At 40.9% G+C, this 26,313-nt stretch overlaps 2 protein-coding genes across 2 annotated transcripts in view; both read left to right on the top strand.

Moving 5' to 3' along the window:
- Positions 1-13: 13 nt before the first annotated feature.
- Positions 14-7,394, top strand: TMPPE (transmembrane protein with metallophosphoesterase domain). Its single transcript, NM_001391912.2, has 2 exons — positions 14-141; positions 2,892-7,394. The coding sequence occupies exon 2, from the start codon at positions 2,981-2,983 to the stop codon at positions 4,298-4,300; it is 1,320 nt and encodes a 439-aa protein (NP_001378841.1). The 5' UTR covers positions 14-141; positions 2,892-2,980; the 3' UTR covers positions 4,301-7,394.
- Positions 14-26,313, top strand: part of GLB1 (galactosidase beta 1) — a 45,753-nt gene continuing 19,453 nt past the window's right edge. Inside the window, exons 1-10 of the mRNA NM_001278147.2 lie at positions 14-141; positions 11,684-11,853; positions 19,957-20,107; positions 20,384-20,444; positions 21,498-21,592; positions 22,355-22,535; positions 23,349-23,407; positions 24,088-24,209; positions 24,318-24,358; positions 25,601-25,713. Of these exons, the coding sequence (NP_001265076.2) occupies positions 88-141; positions 11,684-11,853; positions 19,957-20,107; positions 20,384-20,444; positions 21,498-21,592; positions 22,355-22,535; positions 23,349-23,407; positions 24,088-24,209; positions 24,318-24,358; positions 25,601-25,713 (1,047 nt within the window). The 5' untranslated portion in view covers positions 14-87. The remainder of the gene's footprint in view (positions 142-11,683; positions 11,854-19,956; positions 20,108-20,383; positions 20,445-21,497; positions 21,593-22,354; positions 22,536-23,348; positions 23,408-24,087; positions 24,210-24,317; positions 24,359-25,600; positions 25,714-26,313) is intronic.

The raw sequence follows: 26,313 nt of genomic DNA, 5'->3' as shown, positions 1-26,313 counted from the left end.
TCCGGGTTCAGTCAGCTGACAGAGCTGTGCGCCGTGGTCGAACGCCGCTGAACGCTCTGGTCGCTTTGCTGCCCGCTGGCTGCTGTAATGCTGCGGCTGCTGCTCCCGCTGGCCGGCCTGGCGGAGCTCCTCCGTGCGGCGGTGAGTCCCCTGGCCTCCTCGCGCAGCGGGCGGCTCGCGTGTCCGTTGGGGGTACCCGTGCTCGGAGGGGAGGTGAATGGCGCCTCAGGAGACTGCCCCTAGGAAGGAGGATGCTGCACGGCCTTCGTTACTTTTTATTTAATAACAGCGACCTCTGGGCCACTATCAGTGAGTGCTTTAAGCCTGGAGGTGCCTGGTCGGCTCCTTCCTTCCCGCAGTGCCTTTCGTCTCGGCGGCGTTCGCGTGCGAGGAAGTGAGGCGGCCGCTGCCCGCCCCGCCAGCCCCTCTGCCCGGTTCGCGGCCCACAGGCTCACGCATACCTGCTGGCTCTACCCCCACTCGCCCTTCAGGTCCATTTTATGAGGAATTACACACTAAGCACCCTTGGGGGGGGGGTGGAGGGGAGGCGGAAATGGAGCTGCTGCCTAACACCGCGTTAGATGATCACATGGAAAAACTCTCTGTTCCTGCGCGTGCTGTGTGAGGGAGCTGTGTGTTTCCCGTCCTGCACCGTTGTGGCACTGACTCCCTCCGTGTCTCTCTGTAGGGTTGCACGGCTGCCTAACGAAGGCCTGGGCAAATTCTTAGTCCTGACAGTCGCTGTGAGAGCTGTGCTTTGTCACTTACTTCTTGAGCTTGAAGCAAAATGTTGCTCTTACCTTAATTTTTTGTTAATTGAGTGATGTGCAGGTGGTTAAAGCTGTATGAAAAGCAGCGTGGGAGATATTTATCCAAGAGAATTCAGTGACAGTAATTATGGTCACTGAGAGGGGTAGGTTTATGACTGAGCATTATGAGGTTGTGAAAGTAATGGATGAGGGGGAGCTGACAGCAAATTCAGTGATATGAGAAAAGGAACACTTGATGAATTTAGTAGATTAGTTTAAAGTAGATAAAATACTGTAAAAATATACAGTGAATTTTAGTAATCTGTTACGACAGGAGGTTGTAGAAGCAAACAGTTTCCAACAAGAAGGATTAGACAATATACATCAGGTTCATAAATAACATAGAAAAAGGACAAGGCTGAGGTGTACCTTGGAACATCCTTAATGTAACAGCTCTGTCTGATGGAGGAGTAGGAGAACAGCAGCACACAGGTAGTGGCCAGGGTCACATTCTTCCTACAAACCTTTCTTATTGCTGTTGTACAGACTGAATATGGCCTGGAGTCTAGGGGACTGTGGACTTGAACCAGTTGGGCATTTCTTATCTCCCTAGCATTGCCTTCTATTGAGGCATATGTGTAAAACAGCATTATTTTTTAAGGACAATGTTGTAACAGCTGAGAGGCCTGGAAGAATTGAGAGTTGCAGCACATTTTCTTTCTTAACCTGTGCTTCAGTGACCAACTAATGAGAGAAGGGGTCTTTGTAAAGCTTGGCTTAGTCCTCAAAACATAGCAGGGACCTGTCAAAACAGAGATGCTAACATCCCTTTCAGTTAGGAAAGGTATGTGTTACAGATAAGCATCATGGCAAACTTAGGTTTGTAGGCATCTGGTCTCTAGCTCTCTGCATAATCCTACAAGGCTGTTCTCCTGCCCTAATTCTGAGGTATTTTTGGTGATAATGATTGCTTTCTTTTCCTCTAGTTAAATAGAGACCAAAATACAGGAAGTGTCTTGAAATTAAGTGTGTGTTCCTGTGTGGCTTTAAATTGGGTTTTTCTGTTATCTCAGACTTGGTCACTGTTTTATAATACAAAAGACCATCCAAACGTCTTTCATCTATGGTTAAAATAAAACGGCTTTTTTAATTATTATTTATATATATACATATATATATATATATATATATATATATAAGAGAAATACATGAACTATGCAGTAGTAGAAACACTATATACTCTGGACAAAATACAGGTTAAGGTGGGGAAGTCCAGTAGAATTTATACAGAATGATTGCTTAGCTGTTTTCAGTCTAATAGCAGAACTGTATTATCTTAGTACCCCCTTCTAAAGGAATGCAGTACATGATGTTTAAATCCCATTTCAATTTAATTGCATCCTTTTAGGCCAGGGTATGCTGAAATAGGTGTCAAGTCTTAGGAACTCTGCATGTTATGGGAGTGAGCAGGAAGTGAGTAGCAAAACACAATGTGAGTTTCACTGGCCCTACTGAGGGATATGGGAAGCTCTTGTTCACAAGTGGGGGTAAGGATGTTTCCACATCCGTAGTGTACAGTTTCTAGGATCATAGCTGCATCTGGCAGCCATTTTGGTGGGCATCTCACTGCTGATGTTGTATAAGTTTATAGAGTTTTGGGTTCATTAGGGAGGATATATCGTAATACCTGTTTTGGGGATGGAGCCAACTGCTTGGGAGAAAGAATAGAAAAAGCATACGCTAATAGCAGAAACAGCTTAGTCATGGTTGTAGAATACTATGATAGTTTGCAAATAATCTAATGATTGTTTCCAGAGGTCATTGCATCGCTGTTGTGACCTATTGCCAAGTGCTGTAAGGAAGTCATAGTGAAGAGAGAACATGATCAAGGAAAGAAAAGAAAAGGGGAAGAATCACTGAGGGAAGCAGGCAGAGAACTTGGAAGCAGACTGTCAGGATTGAGTGTTTTCAGTTCATTATTTATCCAGCGTGAGGAAATTTCCTCCCTGATGTTATGGTAGTGATTCTGTATGACCCAGTATCCTGGGTAGTATGTGCAGAATTACAATCCCTTATTGCAGTCTGGGAAAAAGGGAACGTGTGTAATATTTTAAAACGGCTCATACTGGTTCCTGGTTGCAGGCTTCATTGACCCAAGGCATCCCTTCATAACCACATTATTGCCTGCTGGAGACTCCTACAGAACGGACAGGAACGGACAGGAAGCAAAGATGATCTCCTTCAAGCAACTGCCCCTTGAAGCAAAGGCTGCAGTGGCTGCAGGAGTGGTTTTCTTCTCCATGATGTTATCACGGAGTTATCTGGCAGAACAACTGGAGCTCAGGATGCGGCATTGGCTTTTGAGGCTGCAGATGGCACTGTTTGCTAACACGCTGATGTTGATAGGATCTCTTCATGTTTGGAAAAGCACTGTCACCATGTTTTCCAGGTCTTCAGCTGCCAGCTCCTTCTTTTTCATGCTATGGAAAATAGCTGTGTTCACGTTTCTAGCTTTGGCTCACTCAAGTTTCTTTACATTGCTATTTCTTGTTGCAGAAGAGCCCTACTTCTTTTCTTTAGCTGCCTACACTTGCCTGGGGGCCTATATTATTCTCATCTTCTTCCTCTTCGCTCTGGGCTCAGTAGAACAGGCTTACAAGTTCTTTGCTGGGAGAGGCGTTAAGGCAAACAGCAGTGGTAAGAGCAGCAGAACAGCAATGAAGCCGGTTTTGGCAGTCATGATGACTGCTGTACTGACTGTCATTGGGCTGCTAAATGCTTCCCAGCCTCCTACTGTGAATAGAGTGGAGATTCCAGTTCACAAGCTGCCCTCAACAATGAACAACTTAAAAGTGGTCTTGCTTTCAGATATCCATCTGGGGCCTACGGTTGGGAAGACCAAGCTTGCCATGATCGTGCGAATGGTTAAGGCTTTGAAACCAGATATCACAGTCATTGTTGGGGACCTGACTGACTCCGAGGCACAGATCATACGGCCTGCTGTTGAGCCTCTTGGAGAGCTTAATTCTCCTCTGGGAACATACTTTGTCACGGGAAACCATGAATACTACACATCGGATGTTAGCAACTGGTTTGAGCTGTTAAAGTCTTTTAACATTCAGCCACTCCATAATGAGAATGTGAAGATTGTTTCACCGGAGAGCACTGATGACTGGTTCTGCCTGGCTGGTGTTGATGATATTGAGGCAGATGTATTGCGCTACTCAGGGCATGGCATGGATTTAAAAAAAGCTCTCAGAGGTTGTAGCAGTGAGCGTGCAATAGTGCTGCTAGCTCATCAGCCAATGGCTGCAAAGTGGGCCCTTCAAGAGAGACCAGAAATAAATTTAATTCTCTCTGGTCATACTCATGGAGGGCAGATGTTCCCACTAAATGCTGGGGCTTATTTTCTGAATCCCTTCTTTGTTGGCTTGTACAAAGTTGGGCAGAACACCTTTGTCTATGTCAGTCCGGGGACGATGTACTTTGGAATACCCATGAGATTGGGCAGCAGAGCTGAAATAACAGAGATAATTCTACGTGCTCCTTGAGGAGTTGCCCATTTTACAGATTTTTGCCATCAGTACATTGGCTTTTTTGTTCTGAAAGAAAATGCTTTTTCAGGAAAGCAATAGAAATGTATTAGGATGGACTTAAGCAGATTCTGTTAAGTCTGAGGAGAAAACACTATATATTTGGCCTATGAAACAAATCAGAGGGTGTGTAAAAGTACTCAAGAAATTCGTTCTTTGAGTTCATTATTACTGACATTCTGCATTTAAAGACAACACAGTCACAGAGGTGATGCATGTTCTGTGCATGTTTACTGTGCGTCCTACAGCTGCTTCACGATTCTCTGTTGATTATGCGTTAAGCAGTTGCCTTATCAAATCTCAGACTGGTGAAATTCTGATCTCTTGCAGTGAAATCACGCATGCATGTTTTGCAGAAGGGCCATAGAATGTCCTCTGAATATCTAAATTCCAGAAGTCTTATGCTAAAAAAAGTTATGGGAAAGGAACAATTTTATTTTTATTTGCTTGTCTTTATCCCACGTTGTCTGTAGCATGCTGTGGGTCTACCAGTGCACTGCTCACCAGTGCAGGGAGGTGCCAACGTTATTTCCCTGAAATTCAGGTTTTCTTCCACTTAAGAAGTTGAGGGAAACTGATATTTAAGATGAAAGCAGCTGTCTTTCTGCAGACGTTTTCCCTGGAATAATTGGGCATCTCATGATTACCTTCTGAAAGCAGCTGTAATAAAAGCAAATGAAAAATAATCTCTTAATTGGCATCATTTCTGTTGCTATCTGAGCATTCACTACTTCCTGTTGTAAAGCACAAAGTCAAAAGCTGAGGTATTCAGTCTCTTTTTTCCTCCTCATTCTGTATTTTTGTTTGTTTGTTTGTTTATTCTTAATTTATCTTCTGTGATTTTTCTTCTATGAGAGTAAGGGAAAGCTATTTGAAAAATACACAGATAAGATTCAACGAGTTAAAGCTTGAACTTTGCGTAAGGTTTTAATATTTCAAGTAAGTGGTGTCTTTAAAAAGACTAAAGGCTGCTGCAGGTCATTTCTTTGATAATATTTGCATATCAGTGGCCTGGTTCTCTGATAGGCACGTAGCAGAATAACCAACTGCTACAGGATAACGAGGAATTTTCTCTCCATCTTTCCTAGATGAGCTTAACACAAACTAAAATCACTCTGGGGAATATGAGAGATCAGAAAATCTTAATACAAACATTCTTGTTTTCATAGCTCGTACAAGAAAGGTAGGATGCAAATGAGTGCGAGTATATTGCGGCTGACGAACCGGTTTTCTTCTGTACAACCTCTTCTCCTCCCTTTCCTCTTTGGTGTAGCTCTGTGAAACACCACAAGCAGCAGTGACTGTGGCATCTCAGGCTGTAGTCACAGGGGCTCGCTCTGCTCTCTGTGTGCCGTGGGTCAAAAGTGTTCATTGCTCAGGATGGCAGAACCACTGTGGTTTTCAGCGTTTTCCTGTCTTCCTGTGTGGTCCTGAGCCAGGCACACTTCTGCTTTTCTCTTCAGCAGTTGTTTTCATGTTGTGGGAGGTGTGTCTGAGGTATATTTGAAGACTGTCACAGGCTTTGTAAACATGAGAAGTTCTGTATGTGAAATTTTGAAGTCTCACTTCATCCATCCCCTTGAGCCCTCCAAGACGGAGCTGCTAACTACTGAGCTGTTTTTGTGTCCCCCTCTTCTCTATGAAGGTTTTGCATTTTTACTCACAAGAATGTTGGGAAACACTGTTAAGGGCACACTAGCAAATGTATTGTGCACTGGAAGCTTGATGGAAAGACTGGGGAAGTCAGTCCTCTTTTAGTCTGAAAGCAGAATGCCCAACCTGCCAGGCTCTTCTGCTTGTTGGACCTGATCATTCTGTTTCCCAGCACCTATAACTTTGTAGTTTTTTTCTTAACACAACAATGTCTGTTTTAAGTTTTCAGAAGCTCTCACATGTATTTAATACCTCCCCCAGCCCATACTCTGTTCTTTCAGGATTCTTATCAGTGACATAGTGTAAAATGGTCTTAAGTAGAGAGAATCTTGATAGCCTATAATACTCTGTCTGCTCATCTAAATGCATTCATTTGAAAGTTGCACTCTGGATTCAGTAATGTAGGACGTTCCCTCCAGGCCAGCAGTCCTGGTGTTCAGATTTTCACTTAAGAGTTATTGTGTTAAGAAGACTAATTGCTAGTTTCCTTATCAGGGGGCTTTTGTAGGACTGTCTTTAGGTGCTGTTATTCTCCCAATGAGTTGCTAGTCTGATTTTTATTTTGTTTTCCCTGCTTTTTATTTCTCTCCTCGTTCTGTCCAAATGCATGCAGAAACCTGTCTGCACTAGTCCTGCTGTCACCAAGGTGCACAGATAACTTCTGTGTGTGTGTGTGTGTGTGTGTGTGCTCCTCTATGTATCCTCTTGGGAGCAGATATGGTCATATTATCATTTCATAAACGTATTGAGTTCTGTCAGTATAATTTAGTTCTTATCTGGTTTTCGTTAATTGCTTCTGAAAGTTTGGTTGCTTGATTGTAAGTACCATTTAAAACGTTTATTTCTGTGCCAAAAACACTTCAAAGCCTACTCCTATTCTTTTTGTCTTTTTTTTTTTTTAATTGTTATTTTCATTGCATATGGGAAGTATCCTAGATCAATCTTCTTTTTGACAGCATGAGGAATTAACTCAAAAATCTCTCAAAGACAGAAATCCCTAATTGTCCTTCAAGGATTTCTTTTGCACGTTCTAATTTGACTTGGGTATGTGTGATTTAGACCTGTGTTCAGTATTTCTGATGGGAAAAAAAACAACAACCCAAATCTTTGCTGCTCACTTTGTATTTTTTAAATTCTTTTGTAATTTTTTTTTTTGTGTGTGTGGAATGTATTGATTTGTAGAACATAACTAAATGAATATATGTTTCATCCTACAAAAGGCCAGTTCATTTGGGGCATTGAATGGGGGTAGAGTTGATCACTGCCGGAATAATACCAGCATAATATTTATTATGGTATTTGATCAGTGGAGAGTGGATTTGGAAATATGTAAATTGTTGTATAACAAATGCTTTAAATGTTGGAATTTAATAAAACTTTATTTACTTAGCAAGAAGAATGCCTTTAATGACCATTTATTTTGTCCCAGTATTTCTTGTAGCAGTTCACACTGAAGGGTTTTAACACAATAATTCTATTTTTGCCAGCAAAAAACAACTGACTGTAAATCTGACTTCAGTTTTGGAAAATCTGACACCCTCACTGATAAATGAGGCATGGATGGAAGTGGTAAAGGTAAAGCCACTGTTAAGTTTGCCCAGTGCCTGCTTTTATGAAGGTATATGCACTGAAGACGTGAGGACAAGGGGCAGAGAAAAGAACCACTATAATGGTAGAAAAAGAATAGAGTTGTCGGGTTTGTTTTCTTGGAGGGGTGTGTTGTGGTGGGTTGTCGTGGTAAGGGAGCAGCAGGAGTGGTTTGTCGTTCTCAGTTCTGATGCTTGCATTTGTGGGGTGGAGAAAAAGCCCTGAAAGAGCTATTCTGCTTTTGAATGGTCATCATAAGAGATGATAGAAGTAATCATGTGTGGAGGCGTTCGCTGAGGATTTATATTTCATGTTAGTGCCTTTTCCAAATGAGGAGGAAAAAGCCCCACTGTTTTGTCAATTTGAAGAATCAGGGATTCTAGAATCTGTTAAATGGCTGATAGATCGATGTGCCAGAACTATGATTTATTTTTTTTCCTAAGTTTAGAGAAGTACGCATTAGAAAACATGGGAAGAGCATTAAGTTCGCAAAAGTAAGTGTGTACTTGATTTAAGGAAGGACAAATGCTCTAGTTCCTCCATTTTGCACATGATTATGTCCTGTGTGTGTGAGATGCAGCCTTATACCATTGCCTCTGAGAGCTTGAATTTTTGTCTGGCTGTTACTACGGTTTGGTATAAACAAGCTGGCAGCCAAAACAGATGGCGGTTAGTTTGCTTACCAGAGTGGAAGCCCCACTACCCTATCTGCTATGGATGATCAGGGAACTCATTTCTTCTGTATATCTACAACCATGAATAGTGACCGAGTCAGACAAGTTCATGATAACTTGTTTTCATCACAAGCCCTACATTGTGCTGTAAGAAAGAGATAGAGTTGTGCGCTGACAAAAAAAGAAGTGTTGCATGATTATGAAGGGAGGTCTGTTATGGTGGAGTCATCATGTGCAATGCTTTACAGTCCCTTTAGTCTTCCAGTTCTTATTGCCCTGCCAGCCTGGGACTATATGTTTTCTGTTGTTGTATGTGAAACAAACACTTTCATTTGTTTGCTTTTTGCAGAATGTTTTAGATTGTTATGTGTGTGTAAGATGCTTTCTACAACTTTGTTTCAGGTTTACTGTGAGGACTGTGACTTTATTGCAGTTGCAACACACTGTAGTTATCTCCTCCCTGGAGTCTGTAGTCCTCCAATGTTTGTTGTGTTATCACACTGAGCTGCTTCTTTTAATGACAGTCTAGGGTTAGGCAGGTTTACTCAGTAATTTCTTCCTCCAGTTTTTAGCACTATGGGTGGGTTTTTTTGTTTGCTTTTTACTTTGTATTCTAACCTTTATTTGTACTCTTGTTTTTTTGGTCTGTGAGACATTAAACTGACTCCTTTATTGTGTCTGCTTACATGAAGAATATACTATTGATTGGCAGTGTTGTCCAGCTATTGGTCAGGAATCTTGATATTTGCACCCTTGTGCTTACACCTGCCGACTGCAGGTCACTTTTTCTATTCCTTTCACTTCACTTTTTTTTGTAGTTTTACACACTTACAATGAAATTGTTCACCAGGTAAGAGGAAAAAAGTGGTTTCATGGGAAAGTTCTTCAAAAATGCTCGTATTCTGTTGGTCCCTGCTTACCTTTGGGCAGATTTCCTGTGATAGTGGTGGCTCTTGTGCAGTTGGGGGATACCTGGAGTTGTGTGGTGGTCTACGTCTCTGTTGCCGTTCAGATTTCGTCACTTTGGCTTCATGCAGTCATGGATCAATTAAAGGTCAACCAAGGGATCAGGCCCAGTCAACATGGGTTCATGAATGGTAGATCCTATTTGACAAACCCGATTTCATTTTATAACAAGGTGACCCGCTTAGCAGATGAAGGTAAGGCTGTCGATGTGGTCTACCTGGACTTCAGTAAAGCCTTTGACACTGTTCCCCACAATATCTTCATGAAGAAGCTGGCTGCCCATGGTTTGGATGCGCATATGCTCTGCTGGGTGAAACACTGGCTGGATGGCCAGGCCCGAATACTTGTGGTCAATGGAGTTAAATCCAGTTGGTGGCTAGTCACGAGCAGTGTCCCCTGAGGCTCGGTACTTGGGCCACTCCTATTCAACATCTTTATCAATGTTCTTGAGGGGATTGAGCGCACCCTCTGTAGGTTTGCAGATGACACCAAATTGCGAGGGAGTGTTAATCTGCTGACGGGTAGAAAGGCACTACAGAGGGACCTGGATAGACTGGATCAGTGGACCAAAGTAAACTGTATGAGTTTCAATAGGGCCAAGTGTTGGTTCCTGCATTTTGGTTACAACGCCAGGCAACCCTACAGGCCTGGGGAGGTGTGGCTGGAAACCTGCCTGACGGAAAGGGACCTTGGTGTACTGATGGACAGTCAGCTGAATATGAGCCAGCAGTGTGCCCAGGTGGCCAAGAAGGCCAATGGCATCCTGGCTTGTATCAGGAACAGTGTGGTGAGCAGGACTAGGGAAGTAATCTTGCCCCTGTACTTGGCACTGGTGAGGCCTCACCTTGAGTACTGTGTTCAGTTTTGGGCACCTCAGTACAGAAAGGACATTGAGGTGCTGGAGCAGGTCCAAAGAAGGGCAACAAGGCATGTGAGGGGCTTGGAGAATATGCCCTATGAAGAGCGACTGAAGGACCTGGGGCTGGTTAGTCTGGGAAGAGGAGGCTGAGGGGAGACCTTATTGCTCTCTTCCAATACCTGAAAGGTGCTTACAGTGAGAGCAGGGCTGGTCTGTTCTCACTGCTGACAGGTGATAGAATGAGGGGAAGTGGCCTCAAGTTGCGCCAGGGGAGGTTTAGGTTGGATATCAGGAAAAACTTCTTTACAGAAAGGGTTGTAAAGCACTGGAATAGGCTCCCCAGGGAGGTGGTTGAGTCACCGTCCCTGGATGTGATTAAAAACCATTTGATGTGCTCAGGGTCGTGGTTTAGCACGAGGCTGTTAGGGTTAGGTTGAGATTGGACTTGATGATCTTGAGGATCTTTTCCAACAGAGCAATACTATGATTCTATGATTCAATCAGTTTGCTAATTGTTAGGCTCCATTCTTAGTGTGAGGTAGGCCAAGGTTCACCTGTTCCAGATTAATACAAGTCAGTACCTTTCAAAAGGTTTTAATTAACACTATTAAAAGGTGTGTTTTATTTATAGTAGCGTGTTGTCCAATGAAATATAGGCTGTGTTGGCTTGACTTATGACATATTTCTGATAGGCACAGAACTAACTGATTAACAGTTGTTAACCTTAATTTTCACTTCATAAATCCCTACTGACCTTTTACTGAAAGGACAGAAATGGCACTGGAGACAGAGCTGCTGAAGATATGTGTTAAAGGTGTAAGATGCAAGATGTTAGAGTTTATAAAAATAAACATTAAAGGTTCTTAAAGGCATAGGACCATGCACTTAAATAATAAATATCTGTCTTCCTGTCTTTTTTGTTTTTCGCAAGTTACTTGAAACAAAAGAAGTACTGCTGTTGGTGCCAGTAGTTTGAGTACTAATGAATTTAGGCTCTTGGGGGATAATCCCAGTAATCTTGAAGTTAAGGTATATTTCTTTTGTGTCAGAGGTACAGATTCTTCTACTGAATTTTCCTGCTTTTTTAAAATTCGCTGTTGGGTGAATGTGTTAGGTGTGGTTAGCTGGAAAAGTGTTGAAAGGAGGACCGTCTCTAAAAATGACTAATCTCCATTGGTTTACATCAACGTTCTTTAGACTGATCTATCACAATTTCATATTTACTAGTACATATGCTTTCAGTCCTGCTTCTACCAGTGCCATGGAGCACTCAGAACCTGGTATTTGTTCCTTGAAAGCTCCCAGCTGGCTTTTGTTTCTTGTGTAACATTGAGTTAGAAATCAGTTGTATTTTCCAAAACTTTAGTGATTGAAAAGTGTTGGCACTCCACAAACTGGTAAATCTCTGCTGTCAAATTAGTCATCAGTTGCACTGAAAAATGCATTACTGTAGAAAGATAGCACTATACACTCTATTGCTGAAAGTGGAGAATACATGTGGTATATGTTTGTGTAGTGGTAGACTGTTCTTCATGTCTCTCATGACAGAAAAAGGTTATATTTTATAATTTTTAAAACTTTTTTTTTTTTTTTGGTATGCAGAATATACCCCAGAGGACTTTTGGGATTGATTATGACTGCAACTGCTTTGTCAAGGATGGGCACCCTTTCCGTTACATCTCTGGTAGCATTCACTATTCCCGGGTGCCTCGGTATTACTGGAAGGACCGCCTCTTGAAGATGAAGATGGCCGGGCTGAATGCAATTCAAACGTAAGTAGCTGCTGACTTTCAAAATTAGCTGTAGTCCTGGGAGACCCAAAGGCAGTAGTTAAGGGAAAATGCTACCGCTGTTACTTTTTAAATTAAATTGTTGTTTTTTTAAGTAGTAAGTGAGAAAGCTCTTGAAATGAAAAATGGAACATGATGACCACCTTAGCATAGACTGGGATGATAGCAGCTAATAGTCTGCTTCTTTGCTATTAGGCAGTGCTTACTGCTTTGTAATCCAGGATGCAAATATGACCTGAAACAAATAGTTGGACTGTGAACTTTGGCAACTAAGAAACACATAATCCTGTCCTCTGCCAAAGGACATTGTAATCTCTTGTTGAGAGGCAGGCTAGGTGAGAGGTGACAGTAAAGTCTTAATTACAGTTTAGATTGTGTTGCCCTGAAGCCTTGAAAATTTAGGCAGAGGCTGTCGAAATACGTATAGCTATTTCACCAGGAGTGTTTAAATTTAGGTAGATAGCTGTGAAGTAAAAGTGGTACTTAAAAACCAACCAAACAAACAAAAAAAATCCCTCAAACAAGTAGCAAGAACAACAAAAACAAACAATAAAAAACTCAAGTCAGTTGTGTCTACCAAACCTTCACTCCAGCTTTCATGGCAAGGGAAGAAGAGTGGCAGAAAAGTGAATATGCACAGTCTTTTCAAGCGATGGCTGCAATTACTGTGTATGGTTTTATTTCTTTCTTAAACCTTTACAGGGTTTGGAGCATGCCTTTAAAACTGTCACCTTTTGTGCTGTGGGCCACTGAACAGTGTTGGCTTTGGCAGTGCAGAGCCTGTTGTTTGGGGCAGTTTGTTCATTGGGAGTGCTCTGCTTTTTCTCTCTGAAAACCTGTGTCTCTAATCTGTGAGTTGCAGGGCTACTTCATACACTTAATGGTTTGATTAGCAAGGGCTGGTATGTGAAGAAGAGCTGGAGAGGTGGCAGGGAAGGAAAAGAAGGTAGGGTGGGTTTTTTGTCATTAGTTTTTTGTTTTTCACTCGTAGGTTTCTCCTTTTTTTTTTTTTCCCTCATAAAACTCTTCACTGTGTTGTGATAATGTGGTGACTGTTTCTTCATCTTGATTAAACCAAATAAGCACATTCTGTCTTCCCACATAAATGAACAACTGGATTAAATAACACACTTGCTCAGGAATATCAGGACAGAGTTGCTGGAAATGCCCATGTAAATATTTTTTACTGCAGTAAAAGTACTCTCAAACAGACCTGAAAATTATATCATTTGACGTGTGGTTTGAAGATTAGCCTAGGTCCTAATGGTGGCTCTGTAACTCCTATGACCCATGGTGTCTTATACTTCCCATATTGGATTTATTTTCATCTTACTGCCAACCCCCATACGCTTTCAGTGCCCTAACTTCATTTCCAGTTTTTTCAAGCAATCTCTTCCTTGTTTCCTTGAAATTGCCTGTTCATTTCTGTACTGCATGACTGGCCTTTTGATACAGGAATCTTTATTTAATTTTTTTTCCCCACATCTTCTGTTTGTTTTTTTTTTCTGTTGATTTTTTTTGTTGCTTCCTTCTCCCTCTCATAATCTCTTACACAAGTGTTTGGGGTGGTATTTTTTTGATTATCTTTTATTCCTGTGCTTTATTCAAAGTGTACTTCTGGTGTACAGGAAGGACTGGCCTCTGGTGTTAAGGTCTTCAGGTCTGTTTATGTTCAGGTACAAAAGATACGGTACAGCTGTGTTTCCTTGAGAATATGTGACTTGCTGCAGCCTTAGCTGTTTTTACTGAATCATTAATTACAGGAAAAAAAAAGTTTATCACAACCTCCTTTTCCCTATGTACAACGGTTTGGAATTTATTTTTATTTCCCCCCCCAACATTGCTTACCTTTGGATTTCTTTCTGCTATGGTGAAAGATAGGTCCCAAATGTATATCTTACGGGCAAAAAGTACCTCAGAGCCCTGCATATTCTACAAGAATCAAATACATGAATCTTACCATTTGACACGAATCTCTCTCCATCCCTCTCTTAAAAAAAAAAAAAAGAGTTTTTTAGGTGTGCTTGCAGATAATCAAGCTCTACAGCTCTTAATTACTTGATGTGAAGCTATAAATTTCCACATTACTCCAAATAGCTCTGCTGTGATTTTGTATATTTTTAATAAAATGGGTGCTAGTTTAGATTATTATTTAGTTGTGTTTCTGTCTTTTTATTTTCCTGCTTACTGTTTTGTGGGTAAGTGAAAGTATTAGCAAGTGACTGAGACACTAGTTGTGTGAAATCAATCTGGGATAGGCAGCAGCAATGCCAGATGTTCTGTCAGAATGTGGCTATAGGATGCCCTACGTTTGGGCCACCTTTTAAGTCTTTCACTGTTTGGTGTTATCCCATCCTACCTGGCCTTGAACTCTTCCAGGGCTGGGACATCCACAGCTTCTCTGTTCACTGCCTCATCACCTCTTTGTGAAGAACTTATTTCCAACATCTAATCTAAATCTACCTTCTATTAGTTTGTAACAGCTCTTGTCCTATATCTACCTCCACCAGAGGGAGTGCTTCTCCATCTCTCCTGTAGGTCCCTTTAGGTACTGAAAGGCTGCAATGAGGTCTCCCCAGAGACTTCTACAGTCTGAACAAACCCAATTCTCTCGGCCTGCTAGCTCTCTCAGCTTCATATTGTCTTCATAGGAGAGGTGCTCCAACCTTCTGATCATCTTTGTTGCCTTCCTCTAGACCTGAATATTTTAAGCAGTAACAGAATATGAGAGGATATGAGATCATATGAGAATATAGTAGGGAGCCTGACCTTACGTTAAAGCTGAAAGTATTGACATCTAACCCTTCCAAATAGAGAATGAAATTTAATGATGTGGTTGGTGTGACATCCCAGAAGAAGAGGTATTGCACTTGGGAACCCTCTACCTGCTTCCCTCTGCATGCTACTTGCAGGGACATCTGGTCACCCAACTGTAATTGTCCTTGATACTGAACTGTCGCATACTGAACTGATATGCGATGATATGCGAACTAGATATGATATGCGAACTAGAAATGGGTACAGTCACAAACATTGGGGTAGAACTAAAAGTTGTAGGTTTTGTCATGGAGGAATTAAACAATTAACCACTAGATGGAGCTAAACATTACAGGAGTGAAGAAATTGAGAAATTTACTGGAAGAATTTGCAATTATTTAAAAGTTAAAAAGTACAGTTCAAAAAACTGTACTTATTAGGAAAAGAAAACCACCTGTAGAACTTCCATGTAAGAAAACTGCTGTTTGAAATATCTACGCATTAAAAAAGAACCAAGGAGATTCTCTGCCCTTCATTGGATGCAGCAGGGAACATTACCACCAAGGCTGAGGAAGAGGCTAAGGTACTCAGTGCCCTCTTTGCTTCTGTCTCTAATAGTCAGATCAGTTATCTGCAGGGTTCTCAGCCCTCTGAGCTGGAAGATGAGGACTGGGAGCAGAATAAAATCCCGTAATTCAGAAGGAAACATTAACCTACTATTCCACCTAGACTATAACGAGTTTATGGGGCCAGGTGGGATCTACCAGAGGGTACTAAGGGAGCTGGTGGAAGTGCTTGCTAAGCCACTTTCCATTGTTTATTGGTAGTCCTGGTCAACCTGGGAAGTCGCAGATGACTGGAGAGACATCCATCTACAAGAAGGATTGGAAGGAGGATCCAGGGAACTACTGACCTGTCAGCCTGACCTCGGTACTGGGAAAGGTCTTGAAGCAGATTGTCTTGAGAGTGAGCACACAGCATGTGAGGGGCAGGCAGGTGATTAGGCCTAGCCATCATGAGTTAATGAAATGCAGGTCCTGCTTGACCAACCTCATCTCATTCTATGTTCAAGTGATCCACCTGGTAGATGAGGGAAGGCTGTGGATATACTAGGCTGTACTAGACTTTAGTAAGGCCTTTGACTCCTTCCCATACTATTCTCTTGGAGAAACTGGCAGCCTGCGGTTTGGACAGATGTACTCATAGCTGTGTAAAAAACTGGCTGGGCCCAGAGAGTGGTGGTGGATGGAGTTAAATCCAGCTGGTGACCAGAGGCCAGTACTGGGGCCAGTCCTGTTTAATGATGATCTAGACAAGGGGATTTGAGTGCACCCTCAGTATGTTGGCAGATAACACCAAGCTGGGAGGAAGTATTGAGTTGCTTGAGGGTGGGAAAGCTCTACAGAGGGATCAGGATTGATGGGCTGGGGCGAGTTGTATGAGGTTCAACAGGATGAAGTGCCAGGCAGGTCCTGCACTTCAGTTGCAACAACCGCAGGCGACACTACAGGCTTTGGGCGGAGTGGCCTGAAAGATGCATGTCAGAAAAGGATCTGGGGGTGCTAGCTGACAGCCAGCTGTACATGAGCCAGCATTGTGGCCAGAAAGACGAATAACATCCTGGTTTGTATCAGAACTAGTGTGGCCAGAAAGACCAATAGCATCCTGGTTTGTATCAGAACTAGTGTGGCCAGCAGGATATGGTTAAATGATCGTCCTTTTGTACTCAGTTCTGGTGAGGCTGTACTTCAAGTACTGTGTTCAGTTTTGGGCCCCTCCCTACAAGAAGGACATTGAGGCCTTGGAGCATGTCTAGAGAAGAGCACTGAAGCTGTGAAGGGTCTATAGCACAAGTCTTATGAGGAGTGGCTGAGGGAAGCGGGATTGTTCAGTCTGGAGAAAAGGAGGTTCAGGGGAGACATTATCTCTCTCTACAAACACCTGAAAGGAGGTTGCAGCAGGTGGGGGGGCAGGGGGGGTCAGTGTCTTCTCTCAGGTGAATTTGATACTACTAGAGAGAATGGCCTCCAGTTGCACAAGGGAAGGTTCAGGTTGGATATTAGGAAACAGTTCTTCTCCAAAAGAACGGTAAGGCACTGGGACGGGCTGCCCAGGGAGGTGGTGGAATCACTGGCCCTGCAGGTGTTCAACAAGTGTGTAAAAGTGGCACTGAGGGACGTGATTAGTGGGCATGGTGATGAAGGGTAGACTGTTAGGCTATCTTAGAAGTTTTTTCCAACACTTAGGGTTCCATGAAAAAAGCACTGTTTGTTTTTTTTGAAACTCGTGTAATTTAACTAGCATGTGTAAAGTGCTGTTGTATTACTTATGAAAGGAATACAAGCTGTTGAATTTTATAAAGTGTGGAGAAGAAAACAACAATGCAAGTATTACAGAGATAATTATACTGTGTTTTGCAGTGACAGAAGCGTTGTTTTGCCTACTGGTATGTTTCTGAAATAGGAGAAAAAAGTTTCAAAGAAAAAGAAGGTTATGGGTTAAAGCTTAGAAATTGTATGTAAATGGAGACTAAATGTTATTATTCAAATACAGAAAAAATACCAAGTTTCAAGTTTTAAAAAGAAATGTGGCATTTCTTTATACATTCATTACTCTTACAGTAGTAAGAACTGACTATCGTTTTATACAATGGCATATAGAGATTATACTTTGCTAATACTAATAATTTTGAAGTTAAGTGGTTTGAATTAATTGCTAGCTGTAGAAAATATATTAATGAATTTAGGTGTATTAGAATTTTCAAAGCAGTCTAAGATGCTTCTGTATTATCATTCATTCCATAAGAAAGCATTTCAAATATGTTTTTTCCCTTAACTTTATTTACTGTTTTTTTTTCCTGGCCTTGTGAGGCAGCGTGGGACATAAATGAAAATTGTTTCTGGAAGAATTTCTCAGGTTTTTTCCATTCTGAGTATAAGGGATCTTGTGAAACCCTCATCCCCACCTCCCTATGTTTAGATGTTCGGATTTATTACTAGAACAAGTTCCTAAAACCCTCCAAGGAGTATATTTTCATAAATAACAGGTTGCGAAGTGTAGCTGGATTACAGTTAGAATGCTTTTCTTAGGTGAACCTATAATTTCCTTATCAGTAGGAATAACTTACTGGGCAGCCTGAGGAGAAAGGGCTACAAGCAATTGTTGTCTTTCTGTAGCAGTCTTTCAGACAATGAGAAACTTACAGTGAAGTTAAAACGAAGTCATCTTTATTTAGCTCAAACAGGTGTATTTTTTCAGGGCATTAGTTGCTACATAAGCATGCCTGTTAATTTTACCCAGATAGAGTTGTCTCTTTTGCAGTGTTGATGACTTATAGTCTGATGGTAATTTACAGTAGAACCTACACACCTTTATGTCTTCTATTAATGCCGAAGTCATATGTCTTCCTTTTCATTTTAAATTTTTGTCTTTGCCTTTTCCTTTGCAAAGGAGAAGAATGTGATAACTCTTAATTTCATATTAATATCAGACCATGTTGCTGATTAATTACAAACATCTAGAAACTTGAACACGATTGCTGATGGACTTCCACCTGCCCCAGCTTTGCCAAACCGATGGTAACAAAAGCTTTGGATAAACCTTGACTTAACAAAGAAACTTGGACATACTTTTCAAAATATCCCACTGCCTTCCCAGAGAATTCTTGGGTCTTATGCTTCAGTTCATTTTTATTCTTTGTTAATGTTATGCCAACTTAACCTGTTTTTGTTTGTTTGTTTGTTTGTTTTTTAACTTGTTTGCTTTTAGGAATGTCATCCAGCAGTCTACCAAAAGCCTTGCTAAGTCAAGAGACATCACCTTCCCCCCCCCCCCCCCCCCCAGCTCTCTAGGCCAGTTTTCCTTTGAAAGATTGGAACTAGAACTACATATATCTGTTCTTGGCAAATCTAGGTTGTTGGGTTTTTTTTTGTTTTAATTACATCATGACATGAATCATGCTGTAGTTTTTCTAGTACCTTTCCTAAGCTTGGATTTAAGTTGCCATGTAATTTTCTATAATATTCTTTCCCATTATTCCTTTTTTTTTTTTTTGCAAGAGAAGTATCATCTTGAGTCACATGTACATAATATAGAAGAATAGCTCTGAAAACAACATAGCTGTTAGCACTTAAACCAAACTAAAGAAAAACATAGATAAAGGCATATAGAAAAGGGAAATATGATGCTGTACTGTATAGGCCTTTTCGAGGTATGGTTTTTTTGTTGTTGTTATCTACTTTATCTACTTTGATTTTAAATATCGCCCATCAGCTTGCTTCTCTGCTTGAAACACAGGTAAAATGCACAAAACCAAATTAACAATGAATGTATTTTAGTGTGGTTCACATGTTTACCAAATGCATGTTTGCTGTGTTCTAAAACGTGAGTTAATTGAGTGCTTTGGAAGCAATTACATCAGGTTGGCAAAGAAATAAAATATAGAGGGAAGAAGACCTGCATTTTGGTGTCTGAATATGTTGGTTAGACACTATCCTGACATACAGATTTTAAGCTTTCGCTTTTCAAACAGAGATTTGCAGTTGGCCATTTGTGAGGAAATAATATTAACTAACACTTCTGAAGCATTATCATGTTTTTATTTTTTGGATCTGTTCATTTGCATGTATTTCTGATTCCAGTGAGATTATAGGTGATTTAAATAAATGTGTTCATGTGAGAGTTCCTGTTTTTTCTTTATTATTGAAAGCAGTGTTTTCTACACTTTCTTTTCCTGCTGGGGTAGTTCTTACCAGGTTAATGCCGGAACCTAAAAACAAACCCAAGCAACAAGAGAGGTGTTGCTGGAGAGGCTCTTTGCTTGACTAACCACAGTTTCAGTTTTACACGTTTTTCTCAAACCTGTACTCTGGAACAGCAGCATTGTGATTCCATTAATAGAAACAACCCTATGTGAAAAAAGTAAATGCATGGAGAATGAGTTTTCCTGTTCTCTCAAATCCTTATCTAGGCTGTATCCATCTCTAATTTTAATGTCTGCCTCTGCTACTACTGCCACTTAGCGCTGGGCTAAGGGACAACTCATGGTTGTTCTGCATGGGCTGTAGACTACAACAGTGCTTGTAATAGTTGGTAGATAACAAGTACCTTTATTACTCTGCAACCAAAAGGTTCCCCCCCCCCCCCCCCCCCCCCCCCCCCTTTATTCTTCTGAGAGACATTCTGTGATGAGGTGGCAGTTTCCTACGTTCTGGAAGTAGGAGAGAAGTGTTGCCTCAAACGTTGATCTGCTTGTTTGGCAGTTTTATTACTGCATTGAAATAGGGCTCTATTATTTTCCTAATGTAAGATTATCTTCCTTCTTTATAGGTATGTACCGTGGAACTACCATGAACCCCAGATGGGTGTGTATGATTTTTCTGGTGACAGAGATCTGGAGTATTTCCTGCAGCTTGCTAGTGAAACTGGCTTGCTTGTGATCCTAAGAGCTGGACCTTACATCTGTGCAGAATGGGACATGGTACAGCATTTTGTAACAGTTACCTTGTTTGTAGGGTAAATATAACACAAGGATTTCTGTCTTAAAGTAGGCAAGGGTACTAGATGTATCCTTGAAAAGACTTCTGGTTTACTGTATTTAAACATATATATTCTGACTTCTTACAGTGCGAACAATCAGTAGTTCTTTTGCTTATATAAAAATAAATCTACAAGTTTAGTATATGTTTTGATGGTAGACTAACTTCCTCTTATTTCCTGAAAGTGGTCACTGAAATGGTTCCAATTCTTTTCCCAGGGTGGTCTTCCTGCGTGGCTGTTGGAGAAGGAATCTATTGTTTTGAGATCTTCTGATTCAGGTAGGGGCATCAGAAATGACTGGCAAAAATATTCTTCAGCAACAAGCTGGCTGTTTAAGGTTATTTCCAGGTAATTCATATTTAAATATATCTGTTAAAAACTATGCACTCAATAAGTATATATAACAAACAAAGCAGGGTTGAAAATCATGCATCTTCTGTCATTTCAGGAATTACAGGCTGAGTCCTAGAATTTGTGGGTTTTTTTGTTTTGTTTTGTTTTTTTGTTTTATTTCCAGCAGTTGATTTTCTAAGAAAATGACTGAAATAATAAAGGAAAAAAAAAAAAAAAGTCAGGGTGGAGTCACCCTATCTCTCTCTTTGCTCCAGGGACCTTTTGTTAAGAACTGCTTAAACAACCATCAGTTGCAATTAAATTTAAAAACTGTTGTACGTTTCAAAGCTATTGACAAGTTTCATCAAACTGGTACCAAGAGAAAAATTATTGTCATCATTAAAGAAATGACAAGTACCTCTCAGCTTTGATGTATTTTTTTTTTTTTATTATACAACAGTCAATTGGTCACTAACTGTGGGAATTCCTCCTAGCTGATCAGTGTGCATGAAATTCCAGAGCTAAATACAGCGCTCTTAATGTCATGGACAGGATATGTAGACATGAGGTGAGACAGGATATTGGAGAGGGAATCTGGGGACAAAGATGTACATCCATATCGTACCTGACTTCAGTTCTGCTTGTTGTGAGAGAAACTATCTATTTAGAAAAAAAAAAAACTAGTACAGATAGAAAGACCTGTTGAAATGCATTAGCACAACTTGTGTGAGACACATTGAAGTCTCTGGTGATTTTCAAAGTTCATCAGTATTTAATGTTTTATTATTTAGAAAACTGTGGTGGAAGCTGACATTTTTGAATGAGTGTAAGGACATCAGTTCATTAGATGCTGTTCTGATATACTTTATGTATTTAGAAATTTATATTTGTATCTATGTTTTACATGGTAAAAACTGCACGTACAGTAAAACAAAGAAACAAAAAAGATGGGGAAGAAGCGGAGAAGTTGTGAACCATTTATACTTTATGTATTACAGATTACCTGACAGCAGTGGAGAAATGGATGGGGGTCCTTTTGCCAAAGATGAAGCCTCACCTCTATCACAATGGAGGTCCAATCATCATGGTGCAGGTAACTTTCTGAAAAACGAATGCAGGCAGTGTGGATACTTATATTGCTCATGTGGATGCTACATAAGTGTTGGCTAGTAATGTACAAAAAAGTTTCTTAACAGTTTAAGGTAGCTAGAAGATTCATTGGAGTCTCTTATTATAAGGAACTGAAGGTACTGTCTGCAGAATTCAGAGTGGTCCATCAAAGTTGTTCCCCAAAACTATGGAAAACAATAGGGCAAACTAATGGACTTTTTTAGATCTGAGGTTTATGCCAATTCTCACATAAAGCCAAAATACATTATGGTTACCTGAACTCTTCTGATGGGAGGGTTTGCTGCAGAAAGGACCAAGAGCAGTATGAAATAAGCCTCAAACTTTTATCCAGGAGAGCTTCAGAATTTAGACTTTTTTGTTCTTAGCGCCTGATTTGAGCTGTAAATGTTTCAGGGTACAGTGCTGTACATTCCTGCTATGTATTTTCTCTTGAACTACTAGATATATAGGAGTGCTTGGTCAGTGGTCTTAGTATTAGTAGCAAAAGCTTGAGCTGCTTATTTTAATCTCCTCACTCCTCAGTGACTGCTGCAGCATGAGATACAGGTGAGAGGGAGGAGTGCCTATAAGTGTTCCCTTCTGTTATTCTTCATATCTGGAATTTTAAATGGCATTTTCAGCATTACTGTCAAAGGAAAAAGAGTTGGCTTTGAACTTCCAGTTTTTGGTGTTAGGTGCAAACTGGAATTGGCTACTGCTCTGCTGACTTGCTTTTACTGTGCAGGTGGAGAATGAGTATGGAAGCTACTTTGCTTGTGACTATGACTATCTGCGTTCCCTTCTGAAGATCTTTCGCCAGCATCTTGGGGATGAGGTGGTGCTGTTCACAACTGATGGTGCAAGCCAGTTTCATTTGAAATGTGGAGCTCTTCAGGGTCTTTATGCGACAGTAGACTTTGCCCCAGGTTGGAGACAGCTGTTTGTTATAAAAAATAATTAATTAAAATGTGCACATTGCCACAATTTGCCGTGACATAGGCCTGAAGAATGATCAAGCCACCATAGTGTGTTTGGAAGGTGTCCATTTGATGGAAGAGGAAAGTTTATGTTGTGAACATTCATATACCGCACAGATTTGGCAAAATAGGCTTAAGGCACAAGAAACACATTCAAAGATGGATCATTCCAATTTGTTTTTTTTTTTTTTTGGTGGCTTCTTTATATGTATTATTCTCTTTACAGTCAAACATATACTCCTAGCAGAAATTCATCTTTTGTAAATAGATTGAAATTAAGAACTCCTTTATGTGTATCATTCACGTGACAATGAGCTACTCATGAGAGTAGTTATTTTTGTTTCCTGTGTCTTGAGCCACTAGGATTGCTCAGAAGTGAAACTCCTCTTTACAAACTGCCTGACAGGAAGACTGTTCTTCCATCCTCTTGGTACCACAACCCCAGGCCAATGTGTTCCAATGACTGAGTAGTAATTCTGACACATCTCAGGGTTTTTGGTGCCAGGATGTCGTTCCTGAGAAGAGCTGGGTTTTCAGAGGATGCACCTCAAAAAAAGAGATGTGTATGCATGCATACATGCATGAATGCATGTGTGCATTTTAAATAAGTCCTGCAACTTAAGCACTAAATGAAGCATTTTGATTCCTACATTTTCCAAAGTAAGTTTCTTGTTTATGTTTTTACTAGATGTTGGAAGGGAGGTACGACACTTATTCCAGTAAAACAAGAACTGAAAAAGTCAATCTTCTGTCTGTTTACAGGTGGAAATGTCACAGCAGCATTCTTAGCTCAAAGGAGCAGTGAACCTACAGGCCCTTTGGTATGTCTTTTAATTTGTATTCTTACATCATTCCTAATCTTAGTGGTTAACAGTAGAGGAGTTGACAACAGTGGACAGTTTCTTAGGAATGTTTACAAGTATGTCATTTCTAAGTCAGTCAGAAAAGCTGAACGGAGGAGCTTCTGTATGTGTTTGTCAAATCCACAGTAAGTGTTCTGCAGATATTCTTTTGGTCCCAGGAAATACTGATTTTCAGTATTTTTCCTTATAAAGACAAATGTTTACAAAGCAGCGGAAACAGTATGATTAGATGTGTTAGTCATGTATGTGGGTGGGTGGAAGTTAAAAGCAAAATTAAAAGGGCAGGTTAAATGTTGCTTCCTGTTTTCAGCTACTCTAGAGCTTCTACACAACCTATAATGGGATGTGAGATTATTGGAAGCCATTTTGACAAAGAGAGAAGGCCCTTTAAGGGGGGACTGTTTCTGTGCTGTAAAATCATTTGTGAATAAAATTATTAAAACGATAGTTTAGTCTCTTTGATGAGTCATCTACTAAAAGGGACTGATTTAAATGTATACTCTGCTGTATTTATAAAAGTTTAAAAATAGTTCAAATAATTCAAGGCACCTTTTTACCTTCTCTCTTACAGCTAGTAACCCAAGTCATGTTGCATTCTGTTTTTGCACCCTCTTCATGTTCTTCCCTTCCTCTTTCAGGTTAATTCTGAGTTTTATACTGGATGGCTGGATCACTGGGGACACCGTCACATTGTTGTACCCTCAGAAACTATAGCTAAAACACTTAATGAAATCTTGGCACGTGGCGCTAACGTAAACCTGTAAGTGTGCATTCAGGAAAGGGTAATTGCAGTGATTTTTTTTGTTTGTTTTCCATTTCATCAAAACCTGATTAATGTGATGGCTTTTTTTGTTTTGATGTGTTTTAGGTACATGTTTATAGGTGGAACTAACTTTGCCTATTGGAATGGTAAGAAATTATTTAAATTGATCTTATGATAGAGTGGAGTTGCTTATGTGTTAAATAGAGTCATAAAATGGCCTGGGTTGAAAAGGGCCTCAAAGATCATCTAGTTTCAACCCCCCTGCTATGTTCAGGGTCGCCAGCCACTAGACCAGGCTGCCCAGAGCTACATCCAGCCTTACCTTGAATGCCTTCAGGGATGGGGTATCAACAACCTCCTTGGGCAACCTGTTACAGTGCATCACCACCCCAAGTGAAAAACTTCCTCCTAATATTTAACCTAAATCTCCCCAGTCTCAGTTTAAAACCATTTATTTCCCCTTGTCCTATCACAATGAACTTACGTAAACAGCCGTTCCCCCTCCTGTTTATATGCTCCCTTCAAGTACTGGAAGACCACAATAAGGTCTTCCAGTGCCTTCTCTTCGAGCTAAACAAGCCCAGTTCCCTCAACCTTTCCTCATAGGAGAGGTGCTCCAGCCCTCTGATCATCTTAGTGGCCCTCCTCTGGACCCACTCTAAGAGCTCCACGTCCATCATGAGCTGGGGGCCCTACGTCTAGACCCAGTATTCCAGATGGGACCTCACAAGAGCTGAGTAGAGGGGGACAATCACCTCCCTCTCCCTGCTGGCCACCCCTTTTTTAATGCAGCCCAGAACACAGTTGGCCTTCTGGACTGCAAGCGCACACTGCTGGCATATGTCCAGCTTCTCATCTACCAGGACCCCCAACTCCTTCTCTGCAGAGCTGCTCTCAAGGAAATCTTCCCCTGGTTTGTATAAATACTTGGGATTGCCCTGGCCCAAGTGCAACACCTTGCATTTGGCCTTGTTGAACCTCATTAGGTTCATATGAACCCACTTCCAGTAACACGTTCTGTAAAAGTTTAAGCTGTGCCTGCCTTCATATGGCAAAAGATGATTGCATTAGCAGTTCTCTGGCTATTGCCAGCATTTTCTGCTAAACACATGGTATTTACCTTTGCAAAGAGTACTTTTCCTTTACTCAGTGCTGTGAAGCAATTGAAACATGAATAAATTTGCTTCTCTTTGGAGTATTTCTGAAGACATTATCACAGCAGTGCGAGCTCAGAAGTATGTTGTTCTCCATGGGGAATGTATTCTCAGTGCTGATGCCCAAACACCAAAGTCTACATCGTATCTAAAAGTACACAGACTGGCTGTGCTTGGAGAGAAAAACACAACTCTCACCATTTTTATTGATTATTTCTACCTGACTTCTTTTAGGTGCTAATATGCCTTATATGTCACAACCCACTAGTTATGATTATGATGCTCCATTAAGCGAAGCAGGGGATCTGACGGAAAAATATTTTGCCTTGAGGGAAGTCATTGGTATGGTGAGTATCCCTAGTACATGTTTAGAATGGTTCTTTGAAATATCCCAGGTCTGCAAACTGTCTATCTCTTGTGTTGATTACTGTTTTCTGCAGAAAAAAGCAGTGAATTAGAACAAGGTCACTAGGCCAACCTAACCCCTTGTGAAAAAGGACTTGCACCTCTCTGGTTTTTCCTACTGTTCCAAAGATTCCCTCCTTACTTTCAAAGGAGATATAGTTGCAGATGTGACACTGAGGTGATACATCTCTGCTTTTTTGCTGGGTTTGTTTTCTTTTAATTTGAGGTCAGTAAGCTGAATTGGCTCAGTGCATCAGAGGAGTGCTGGCAGAAGGTGAGCAGAAGGACCCAAGAAGCATTTGTTTGGGAGTAGAGATGGAGGACAAATGAATAGGAGTTTTCCTTTGCTGCATTGATCAGGCCCTCAGTTGGCTCAAGGTGGTCACTTGATGTCAGCCTGATAGCGCTGCAGCTTTGTGCTTTGTCTGTCTGTCTCCTGTACTTCATGTTGTTCTTTTGGGTCTTGTAAGTAGGAGCATGATTATCCAAGAGAACACATCTTGCTTTAGAGATGCCACAAACTGTAGATCCTGGGTGCGACC

The sequence above is a fragment of the Gallus gallus genome, chromosome 2 (genome assembly GCF_016699485.2).
Source record: "Gallus gallus isolate bGalGal1 chromosome 2, bGalGal1.mat.broiler.GRCg7b, whole genome shotgun sequence".
Classification (NCBI taxonomy): domain Eukaryota; kingdom Metazoa; phylum Chordata; class Aves; order Galliformes; family Phasianidae; genus Gallus; species Gallus gallus.
This window is presented reverse-complemented; position numbering and strand designations above follow the sequence as displayed.

Coding starts and splice junctions, on each gene's coding strand:
- TMPPE (NM_001391912.2), top strand. CDS start 2,981: ATGATCTCCTTCAAGCAACTGCCCCTTGAAGCAAAGGCTGCAGTGGCT.